The 12,000-nt window shown below is 48.5% G+C and overlaps 1 protein-coding gene across 1 annotated transcript in view; it reads right to left on the bottom strand.

Moving 5' to 3' along the window:
- Positions 1-12,000, bottom strand: part of PTH1R (parathyroid hormone 1 receptor) — a 98,033-nt gene that overhangs the window by 33,519 nt on the left and 52,514 nt on the right. Inside the window, exons 3-4 of the mRNA XM_061996638.1 lie at positions 2,721-2,831; positions 1,065-1,183 (exon numbers count right to left, since the gene is read on the bottom strand). Of these exons, the coding sequence (XP_061852622.1) occupies positions 1,065-1,183; positions 2,721-2,831 (230 nt within the window). The remainder of the gene's footprint in view (positions 1-1,064; positions 1,184-2,720; positions 2,832-12,000) is intronic.

The raw sequence follows: 12,000 nt of genomic DNA, 5'->3' as shown, positions 1-12,000 counted from the left end.
CTACCATGAGGCTTGTGGTTAGATCTTTATCTGCAAGTGTCTGGAAATAACCCTTGCTTGCAAATGATCAGTCCCTAGTGCCATACCCCCTATGGGAGGGGGACATCTTCCAAGCACTGCTGGAAAAAAACAGAGGTTTCTGCTGAATTCTTTTGCAAGGCACAGAAATAGAGCAGCAACCACGTGTGGGTGGGAATGGCTTTCTCTGGGAGACAAGCAAGCCACATCCTCTCAGGTGACTCCACTGACAGCTTTGCTGTCATGTCAGCACAGGATTGCTTCTGATATACACTCTGCTTTGGGAGTGAGAAGCGCTAAACCCTCCAGACAGAGAAGTGGGATATTTCTGCCACCTACTCTTTTGCCAATCACTTGAATCAGTGTAAAAATAAGGCCCATAAACCAGATGTATATAAAGAGAACCCTTTTCTTTTCTTTCCCAGGAACACACCAAACCTCCTCCATGTGCTTTGAATCCCTTCTCTAATTCTTGGACTATTTCAAAGTGACTACACCAGAATTAGTTCAAGATCAGCAAGGACTTTGTTCCCACCCATGTCCAGTGAACACATCACATAAAGCCTCTGATTCCTAGTTTATACCTCTCAACCAAGAGGTTCTCTGTTAACCAGCTGCAGAAGAAGGGTGGCTAGTGGTCTGACTGACACATCTTTTAGCTCTGTGTTTGTACATCCCCAAGCACAGAGAAGCACATAAGCATTGGGATTATTGGTAACAGCCAGGCAGCAAAGTTGTTACCAGCTGGGGAAGAGAGAGTCTCAATGGCATGGAACAACCTCCAACCATTTCTCAGCATCCCTGAGCCTGCTTCAAGTTTCCCCAAGATCTCTTTACAAATGGGATCAAGGCAGCTGGAGGAACATTTTCTGGCTTTGAGGACAAATAATTCCCCATCCAGACAACGATGTGGCTTTGGCAAGCTCACACGTGCTTTACAAAAGGAGGCAGCAAACTAGAGCTCCTCAAGCATTTGAAATGAGACAGTGCCCCTTAGGATAGCCCTGGATGAGGCCAACACTTCATGCACAAGTGCAGTTGCCTACCCTTTCCCTCGTCTCGTTGGTGAGGAACTTGGCACACTCGCTGTAGTTTGCCCAGGTGCGGTTGTTGCCTGGGACCAGCTCCCAGCTCCCGTTCAGGTCACAGCGGCGGTAAGCGTGGCCTGTGGCAGGGAAAGGAGAGACACACACAAAGTCAGTGGGACTGGAACTGCTAGGACAGGAGCAGCTGCTTCTGAGGGTGGATCCCATCGATCCTGATGCCTCCTGCCTGCTTGGAAGCTCAGCTGTGAGAAGGTGATTTCCATCTGGTGCTTCTCGCTGGGAAGCACCAGAGAGAAATGCTCAGGTTAGTTTAAGATACTGGGTCTACAAACCAAGGAGAGATGCTCTGAAAGGTCTCAAAGGTCACAGGATCATCCCCAGAGTTGCAGCTGTCCCTGTGAAAGTAAGCAGTGAACTGCTTTGTGCTGCTCTTTGTAGATTCAATGCATCTCAAGAGAGGTGTTTTTATGGCTACAATGGGAAAAGAAGGTTTCATCTTGGGATTCAGCTGGTAGATGAAAACACCCATGTTCAGATGTCTGTGTGGGGGTATCACTGCATGAGCTGTGTGTATATCATCTGATTGCAGTTAACAAGGATGAAAACAGTCAACAGCTCTGTCCTGGGACTACAGAGGGAGAGCTTATGGAGACCTCTGGGTCTTAATGTGACTCCCACTCTAGCTGACTTGACCAGTGGACATCAGTGAGGTGAAGAATCCATGCCACTGTATGGAGAAAAGAGGGCTGGATTGCCTGTTCCATGTGTGTGCAGGGCTGTCTGTGAGAGGTCATCAGCCAGGGGTTAAGCTGGCTCAGATCAAGGTCATCAGCCAGAGGTTAAGCTGGCTCAGGTCAAGGTCATCAGCCAGAGGTTAAGCTGGCTCAGATCAAGGTCATCAGCCAGGGGTTAAGCTGGCTCAGCTCACAGCCCCTTATAGGAAAGACAGGACAGACTAAGTGCAACCAGAGTGCACTGGAATATCATTACTTGCTTCCTGCAAACAGCATCAGTGCTCTGCTGGCAACATACAGTCTTCATTCTCTGTTTTTTTTCCTGCCTTTGGGTGCACAGCTTTGCCTGAGCAAAGAGAATGCTTTAGCTTTGCAGATACACTGAGGAGCGAGTGTACTTCAGCTGCTTCTACAAACACACACAGACTTCATGGCACCACCAGCCAGTCAAGAAATGAGCTGCCTGAGGGAAAGTGAGATAGGGAGGAATTCACATGTTCCCTTCTCAGACACCCACCTAGGGGTCTGGGCAGAGATCAGGGGCTGGGATTAGCAAACCCATGAAGTGAAGCATACCAATGAGAAGAATACCTCGTGGGTTTCTGTCCCTGTGCAACTTTCACTCCATCAAACAAGGAACAGGTTTGTAAGGCTGTGAGATCACCCAGCTGCAAGCATGGAGTGGTGCTTCCAATGCCCTCTCTCAGTCTGGCTGGGGCACGTGGGGACTTTGTCATCGTTTTGGTTAAAACACAAGTTTTCCTTCAGCATAAAAAAAGATCATAGTGTCTTTTCTTTCCTTTCTTTCCCCTGGCTTTGCTCCTGCTTGGGGTGACTCCCCCCCCAAAAAAAAAGGGATGCTGAAGAGCATTTGTAACTCCTGGGCCCCAACTTTGCTGCTGACCCTGAGGACAACACCTACCTTTGTGATTGAAGTCATAGATGTATTCGGGACATGGCATAGCCACCACTTTGCCTGGCACACCTTCAGGCCAGCAGACAATACCATCCCACTCAGGAAGACAAAAGCCATCTGTGGAAGAGACATAAGGATAAAGAGGAAGCACTGGGTCCACGGAGGTGACAGTAGAAGGCTCTCTGTGAAGAAGCCAGCACTGCTGTCACTCAGCTCAAGCTGCTCTCAAGCATCATTGGCATCATTGCCATGTTCTTAGTGTTTAGCTCCAGAAGCTGCAGCTTCTCCCAAGTTTGATTTCAGAAGGACATGGGCAGTGATGGGGTAACAGCTGAGCACTCCCTGAGACACTTCAGTGATGGTGAGTTGCTTCCCCTTGTGGGCTAGAAGAAATGAAAATGGGGCAGGAGAGCAAAGTGGAGAACAGGAGGGCTTGAGCATCCAGGACTCTGGAGACTCAACATGGACATGCCCAAAGGAGCTTGGCTGGGTGTAGCCCTGATATGACAGCAAAGGTTTGAACCAGGCTACCAAGGAGCTAGCCAGATTAGGCTGTGGCTCCTAGTTCAGGCTTCCCTGAAAGATATGCGTGCCCACAGAGCAGATTGGCTGTGATTTAGTGCCCACAGACCATAAATCCAAACTCAGCTCTGATTTTAACTCAAGGCGCTGTACCACAGTGCTTCACTGCTTTCTCAGATGTGCTTGTGTTCCTCAGTTTGGGTGTGCTTTGAAGTAACACCAAAACTAGGAAGAATCTATAGAGGGGTGCCTGTGGCAATGCTTGGAACCTTCAATAGAGACTGTTTCATCACCTGGCTTCATAAGGAGTGACATGATGGAGTTTCTGCTTCCTAGACATTTGCATCCTTTCCCATCTGACCCCCTTTTTGCCCGTGACTTCACTAGTCCCAGACTCCCTCTCCCTTCTTTTCCCTGTAATGTCATCATGGGGCAATGATGACAGGTCATGCACTGATGGATTTGGAGCCGTGCCCATGCTAACTGGCTGCCACTGCACACAGGCTGATGGACCACTTGCCTGCTGCCAAGCACAACGTACAATGGCTGAGTTTGCCCAGCTTTCCTCCCCCCACTGCTTGCTCACTGTGTTGGATTTCTGCCCTTTGCTCAGTCAGAGGTTCTCAGGAAAGGAGCAGAAAGAGCAGAGGCAGGTGCAGGACTCACAGCACCCCGTTGCCTTAGGAATGCAAATACCCTGGGAACTGTTTGTTTCTCTCTTTGCTCAGCTCACTGCTGCTTCCTAATCTCTTGAGCAGGAGATGGAGAGGTGGTTGTGACAAAGCTTTTCTTTAAGTCATCCTCATCCTCCCTTTTTGTTGACTGAAGAAAGCTAAAACAGCCCTGAAGGGGAAATCCTTCCTCCCCCTGTATGCAGATCATCCTCTTCCCTCTGTGTACATTAGCTGACCTGCAGTTACCTGTGATTTAGCTTAGCACAGGGAAAAACAGAGACAGAAACCAAGAAAAAAAGTCCTTCCCCACATTTGATATCTGCTTTTTTCCCCAACCCCCTTTTTGTTTGGAAATTGGCCAATATAGAAGTACATATTTAAAGTCCTTTAATTGTCACTGTGCAATTCTCCAGAGCTTGAGAAGCAATTAAGTAGGTGTTCCATTGACTCATCACTATGAACCTTTGCTTCTCTTCTCACAAACAGAGAGGTCAGCTAATCATTCAAGGGCTCCAGTAGCACCTTCTACACGAGTATCTAGGCTAGGAGGGTTGTGAAGGAGCTCTGCAGCCCACAGAGATTGCCACCAGCCCCTGAAGCAGCTGAGGTACCAGTGCTGGATGCAGACTGTCCTGGGAGCTGGGTTGCCCAGTCTCATCTTCCTCACAGTCTGTGCATTCAGTCCACAGTCCAGAATTTATCCATATTTAGAAGGGCTGAGAAAACCTTCAGGCTTCTTGAAAGCTGTGGGAATTGACCTCATTTTCAACACTGCTTTATAAAGAGGAAAGTCAAACCTGTTCTCCAACTTTTACATCCTTCCATTCTGCAGCTCTTGATCCCAGTCTGATCTGATCCAAGGGAACAGATTCCCAGTGAGATATGGATGTCCAAGATGGACTGAACCTCCAGTCCCTGAGGAAAGACAATGCACCCAACCCTAACCTGGTGCTTATATTTGCAGCCTGATTGAGGGGAAGCTGCTTTAGCAGGGGGTTGGGCTGGATGAGCTCTAGAGGTCCCTTCCAACCCCTACCATACTGTGATTCTGTGATTTGCCTCTGTGTTGGGCTCTATTAACTGCACACATCAGTTACAATTCAGCTGCAGCAGAGCATTTGAAGTGAAAATCAAAACCTGGTGAACCTGCTGCAGTGCTGCTTTGAGAGAAGGATCTGCCCTCTGTAACAGCAGCAGCCTGTGGAGGACGTTATCAAAAGCTGCTAAGACTGACAGAGAGGAGTTAAATGTGGATCACAACAAAATGACACAGCCTGCTCTTATCTGCAAAAGAGCTCCACTGGTAAAGGAATGATAAGCAGAGCCAAGATCTCAGCATGATTCATTAATATCAAAGCTGGTGCCTTATCAATCTTCCAACCAAAGTGTGAGTTATCCTTTGTAAGGAAGGTGCTTTCACATTAAAGCTTTCACGTTTCACAGGCTTCAGGAAGAATCCAGGATTGCTTTAAAGACCTTTGGCTGGGATGGGCTGACCTCCAGGGTCAGAGGTGACAGTGATCAATTCAGTTTGCTGCTACCTTTGGAGATGAAAAACAAGAGAGAAGCTCTTAACTGCTGGTTTCTCTTTAATGCAGTGCTGATGAGCAGGACCACGATAAGCACTGCCTGTCTTCTTAAGCATGAAGCAGGAGTGAGGGTACAGGAGGTAAAACTCCTCAGCATCAGTGTGAAGAGAAAAGGAGGAGGAAGCTTGTTGCATTTTCTCTGCTTCCAGCCACATTAGAGGAAGGATAATACTACATTTCCTATTCATGGATACTGGGAAAGCCTTTCCCCTGGGCTCATCATGTTCCAGGATTACTTACACTCTGAAACCCAGCTTGTTTATTTTTCATTTCTCTGGAAGGATCAAAAGAAAGAGGAAAACCCAAAACAAATTGGATTAGGAAAAAAATGTGATTGTCTCTGAGGCTGTTTTGCAGACAAGTCAGTACACAAAGGTTCCATTTAGCCCTCGGAGTGGTCTGTGTTAAAATAAAGCTCTTTTCTTATTATCACAACAAATAAAGCTGGGTAAAGCTTGAAGTGAATGCTGTGGAGAAACAGGGTTGGGGAGAGAAAAAAATCCATCTGAATGTCGTGCTGGGAGGAAAACTTTCCCCTTCCTAAAGTGAGAGAAAAACATTCCCCTCTTCTAAAGAGAGAGAAGAACTTTCCCCTCTTCTAAAATGCCCAGAACAGCTTGCAAAGGTCAGCCTTGGCTTGCAAGGACTTTCATTTGGTATCATACTGCAATATTCATGCAGAAAACGCTCCTATGGAGAATACCTTGTGGGTATGTGTGTACCCTCAGCAAGTGCCCTGCTGGCACCAAACTGGGAGCACTGGCTGATTCCCCAGGGGCTGAGCTGCCAGTCAGTGGGATCTGAACCAGCTGGAGACTTGGGCAGAGAGGAACCTCCTGAGGTTCAACAAGGACAAGTGCAGAGTCCTGCAGCTGGGAAGGAACAACCCCCTGCACCAGGACAGGCTGGGGGTCAAACTGCTGGAGAGCAGCTCTGCAGAGAGAGACCTGGGAGTGCTGGGTGATAATAAACTGACCATGAGCCAGCAATGTGCCCTCGTGGGCAAGAGGCAGGACAAGGAGAAAAGATTCTAAACTCAATGAGGGTAGATTCAGACTAGACAAAAGGAGGAAATTTGTTATGAGGAAGGTGGTGGAACAGTGTCAGAGGTTGCCCCAGGAGCTGGTAGATGCCCCATCTCTGGAAACATTCAAGGTCAGGTTGGGCCATGGTCTGAGCAACATGATGTAGTTGAAGATACCCCTGTCTCCTCTGATCAACACTCATTAAACCAGCTTGAGAACACTGATGTGATAACTAGGACCAGATTCTGCACTTTCTACCCTCCACTTTCCTCTATTTTATTCACTCCAGAGATCTCTGAAGTGAGCTGCTGATGAGGCAGGGAAGGAAAATCCCAGCTATTCCATTGCTATTGTGCTGGAATGCAAACTGCACTCTTCTTTTTGTTTGTTTTACCAAATATTTCCTCCAAACATTTATTTTTCTCTTGGTTTGTAAAAATATTTACAGTGCCAACAACTTGGCTCCTCTCTCTTGTTTTCCTTTCCTCTGTTACCACTGTTTAGAAGCACAATGAGGAGGAGGCTGGTTTGTTCTAAATGCTGATGGAAAAGCTCTTGAAAATGTCCTTTTGCTGGTGAAAACCAGTTTGAGGGATCAAATGTGCTGCTTGGAGGGATACAGGTGGGTAGGGTTGGGACATGTCTCATGTTGAACTGGGAAGGCAAAACTGATTTCATTGGATGAAACAGTAGGATCCACTGAAGGTGTAAGAAGGAATCCATAAGCCTTTAAGCAAAGAGGTAAATCTCATCCTTATCCAACATCTTAAGTGTCCTGGATGTGTGTCAGTCATTCAGGCAATGCTGCATGGAGGATGAGGATACTGCTTCCCTCTCAGGCATGTGTGTGGGTGAAGCTGCTCCCAGTTCAGAGCTGTAAGGGAAGGTGGGAAGCGCAGTTTAGAGGAGATCACCAACCACTTTAGTGCTGAAGAAATCAGTCTTGCAGGACAGCCTGAGTAGCTGGAAGTGAGGCAGGACTTTTTCCTCTCCAGAGACTCTGCAGATATCCCATCCTTTCTGTTTCAGTAGTTTGGCATGAGTTGAGGGAGACAAGGTGACTGTACTTGTGGGGAAAGGGAGGCTCAGTGACTCCCTGACTACAAACCTAACAGAGGCAGATAAGTGAGGCTGGCAGAAGTCAACTGCTGAGGCAGGAATTAAAGACATCCATTGTCCTGAGATATCCTTGTCAGTGGACAAACAAAAGACTCACTCTGGGAGAAAAAGCTCATCAATTTCTTTGTTGTAAAGGAACAGAAAGAAAAGGTGATCCAGTGACAGGACTGGTAGGGTGGGAAGATTTTGTTGATGACCTTAGAGGAGAAGAAAAGCGTTGGGATGCTTAATCCAGCAAGAGAGAACAAGGAATACTGCTTTTTCTCACCCCAAGGGTAAGCACTAAGAATGGAGATGGGCTGCAAAAGTGGAAAATGATGCAAAAATACAGAGGTGTAAACTGGCAGAGACCAAAGTTCGTACTGGAAACTAAGAGAGAGCTTCTGTCCTTCAGATGAGTCGTGTTTGGGATGGGGTCAGTGAGTTTAAACATCCCTGAGTGAATTTCAGATGGTGTCATTATAGCAATGGCATTAATGGGGAGGGGCTGAGGGAATGGGGGTGTTCAGCCTGGAGAGGAGGAGGCTGAGGGGAGACAGGATCACTCTCTGCAGCTCCCTGACAGGAGGCTGGGGCTGGGGAGTTGGTCTCTGCTCCTGAGTGACAGGACAAGAGGAAACAGACTCAGGTCACCCCAGGGGAGGTTGAGGTTGGAGCTGAGGAAGAACTGTTTCCCTGAGAGGGGTGTCAGCCCCTGTGCCAGGCTGCCCAGGGAGCTGGGGCAGTGCCCAGCCCTGGAGGGACCCCAAAGCCATGGGGCTGAGGTGCTGAGGCTGTGGGTTAGTGCTGGGCTGGGCAGGGGGAGGGGAGGGCTGAGACTTGGTGATCTAAAAGATCTTTCCTAACCAGAATGATTCTATGGTTCTCCCATATGTCATTGATCTTGATGTACCCTGCTCATCACTGCCTCAAGTCAAGCTAAACCACAGCAGAGCTCAGCCTCTCTTTCCACCACTCCATCCCTGCACCAGTAACACTCACCTCCTCTAGTTCCCTGATGCATTTCCTATCAAGCTTTATTTCTCTTTGCAGCCCATCAATCCAGCTCACCCCAGTCCCCAGCTTCAGCTCAGGGCAGCCCCAAAGTTTCAAGCAACAAAGCCCTCATTGAAATACAGTCTGAGGGAGAGATGGAGCTGGATGCTACTTCCACCCATTGCCTTTTCAGAGCTGTGCTGGGGGAGGGACTCGAATCACCAGCAGACAGCTCCTCCTCAGTCAGCTCTGCAGAGGACCACTGTGAAATAAGCACTCTGAGAAGACAAAGCATGTGGAAATGTGCCAGTTCACCATCTAACTAGAAGTTACCAGTGGAAATACACTGAATGCCACGTTCCTCTAACATCAGTCACAGCAGGGCAGCTATATACCTGCCAGGTGCAAGTCAGAACATCTGATTTACTTCTCTGCACCTGCATGACACTTTATTACAGACCATTTTTTCCCATCTTCTAAGGACAGACTGTAAAACCCTCCCAGCTGAGCCTGTGTCTCAGTGCCTGCAGGTTGCTGTTATTGGGCAGCTACTCATCTCACCATTGCTTGGACTGTCATGAATGCTCCCTTAGAGCAAGACCATGCTACAGAGTACTCATGGTAGCACAGGTTAATGTAGTTTTAGAACAGATGTGCCTTGCAGCTCCCCTTAGCCCCTGAGGGTTGAAATCTCAGGGCATGGAAATGGTACTCATCATCACAAGCCAATATGGTTCAGGACGAAGCAAGCGAGTGCTCTGATGCCATTAGTGCCAGCCTTGCCTTTTGGAGGCAGAAAGGCCAGTCTCAGAGTGCTCTGTGGAAGGGCTGCACCACATACATCTCTCTCATTTTGCTCACTCTTTGCTTCTGAGCTTAGTCAGAAATCCCAGCACGCTGCAGGTTGCTTTTGTGCAAGAGGGAGGGAAGGAGAGGCATATTTGGGCCATGCCTGCTCAGTGCACAGCCCCCAAGGTGCAATAAGGGCTGTTCTCTCCTCTCTGCCATTTTCCCCTTGCCTGCTCCCTCTTTTCCTTCCCCCCTGCCCCAGTCTCAGGTCTGATTTCTGTGCAAGTGGTACATGCATGTGGAGAACACATTAAAACCATCTGCGAGGCCGCTTGGCAGCTGGGGAAATGCAAACAAGGTCTCGAGGTGTTTATCCAGGGGCATGAAATATAAATCAGCCTGACTTGCTCTGGCACTGTGCAAGGCACCAGGGAGACCACATTTGGAATGGGGTGTGCAATTGTGGTCACTCCATTACGGGAAGGACGTTTGGTGGGTTGGAAACAGGCAGGAAGGAGCAGCCCAAAAAGAAATGACGCAGCATTTTGGGACAGGAGCAGAAAGGGAGGTTTAGAGAGCCAGTGTCTCTGTGTAAGGGTGTTTGGTGTTGCAGATGTGTTTCAGACCTGTCACAGCATGTGTGCACGAGTGCCTGCTTGTGTACATGCACAGGTCTATGGGTGAGTACGGTCAGTAGGGAGGGGGGGGTATGGTTGTTGAGCTGTGCTGGGCAAGGCAGGGGGAGTGTGTGTCTGTTTTGGAGAAAGATGCTCTGCCTGCAGTGTGGAGACACAGTGCTGTGTGTCCTCATGTCAGCGCATACATCTCTGAAGCTTTGCTGCTCTGCACATCAGCATTTAGTGGGCAAAACACTCCTTTTGTGTTCTCAGCCCTGGAGGAACTGGGCTTTGGAAGGAAAGGGCTGCTCCAAGTCACAGTGGGTCTTCCCTCACCTCAAGGCAGAATGGGAAAGTCACAAGGTTATGAGTGCTGCTAGAAAACTGCTCCTGTGCCTCAGCTCCAGAGAGCTGTCTACCCCACCATCACTAGCCCCCTTCACATCTTGCCAGTCCACTCACTGAACTTCCAACCCAAGTGAAGAAACACCACCTCCAGCATCCCATTTGGCAACACCTGACCTGCCACTGCTGGCCTGGCTCAGCCCATGCATCCTTCTGTCCTCATTCCAGTACCTCTAGTCCTTCCACCCCCCTCCAGTTCTCCTTCTGAGGGGAAATGGTGTTGGTCATATCAATTATTACATAAGGATGATAATTAGTGCTGCAGTTTAGCCACCCTGTGTACTGTTTGTCACCCTTCCTCTGGGTTACATTTCATGTCTAGCACAGGTCCATGCCTACCATAATCCCTCAGACCTCTTCCTCCTGTGCACTGCAAGACCTGTAGAGCTGATCAGATATTGCTCAATGGAGGTGGAAGCCCTTGGCCAATAAACCTTTTGCAGGTAGAAACCAGGTGTTGGCATTTCCCATCTCTTGCTGGCTTTGATTCAGGCACAATTGGCAAGCAGTCATCTGTGAAGAGCTGCAAGGCATTGGTAATCATCACAGACTGCTGACTTGAGTGATGGCTGTGGTAGAGGGGTTGGGGGGGAGATGTCATCTCTCCCTAGGGTTTCAGAGCTCTTTTCACCCAGAACCACAGATGTGGTTCATTCCAGAACCACAGATGCAATGAGAAAACCCAGGCTTGACTGAAACTCCCTGATAGCATCTCTATTAGTCAATACCCCAGACCATAAGCCCTTTTCAGGTCCTTCAAGTCCAGCATGGCTTGTATCCATGAATCTGCACTCTCTCTCATGCACATCCCACAAGAACAGTCTTGTCTGTATCATCATCTTGAAAGGTCTGCACTGGCCTTCAAATGGTGTCCACTGGGGCAGTGACAGCTGTCCCAGGCCAAAACTGTGCTGGGAGCATGTTAACAAGGGATGGTTTGGTTGCTTGCAGGATGCTGTTTGGGCTAACACTCTGGCTCTGCATCGCTGAGCCACGAGGACTGAGAACAGAAACAGAGAGGAGATAGAAAGAGCAGGGGAAGATATGGGTTTGCAGAGATCTGAGGTGTTTAGGGTAAATCCTGAGTGGCCTGGATGCATTTCCCTCCCTCAGCTTCTAAGGCACCTGAGGCTACTCACAACTTGTGAGGAAACTCTGGCAGATCCTGGTCTTCTGCAAGCTTGGAGAGAGCTTGGGCATAGGTCCTTTAGGGACAATGGAGCCATAAGCTCAGATGTGCAACCCACACACCTTAGGTAAATACATAGAAGCTCCTTGACTAAAAATAACCCTTTTCCCTAGCAAACAGGTTTATTTATTAAAGCAACAAACCATTTGGAGGGAAGCTGCAACACCTAAGGCTGAGAAAAGACAGCTGATGGCCTTTGCTAATAACAGGTTTGTGTAAAAAAACCACCCCTCTCTCTTCCCCCACAAAATGTCCCATCTCCCTCTCCAAACCAGAGGCAGACAGGCTTTTAATTCATGGGGAAAAAGAAATATATATAAGCAAAAGAAAAAGCAGGTCTGGTGGCTTCTGGCTGGGAATTTCACTTCATCCCCTTCCAGGT

This window comes from Colius striatus, chromosome 5, assembly GCF_028858725.1.
Source record: "Colius striatus isolate bColStr4 chromosome 5, bColStr4.1.hap1, whole genome shotgun sequence".
Classification (NCBI taxonomy): domain Eukaryota; kingdom Metazoa; phylum Chordata; class Aves; order Coliiformes; family Coliidae; genus Colius; species Colius striatus.
Note: the sequence above shows the minus strand (reverse complement) of the source record. Positions and strands in the feature narration are given on the sequence as shown.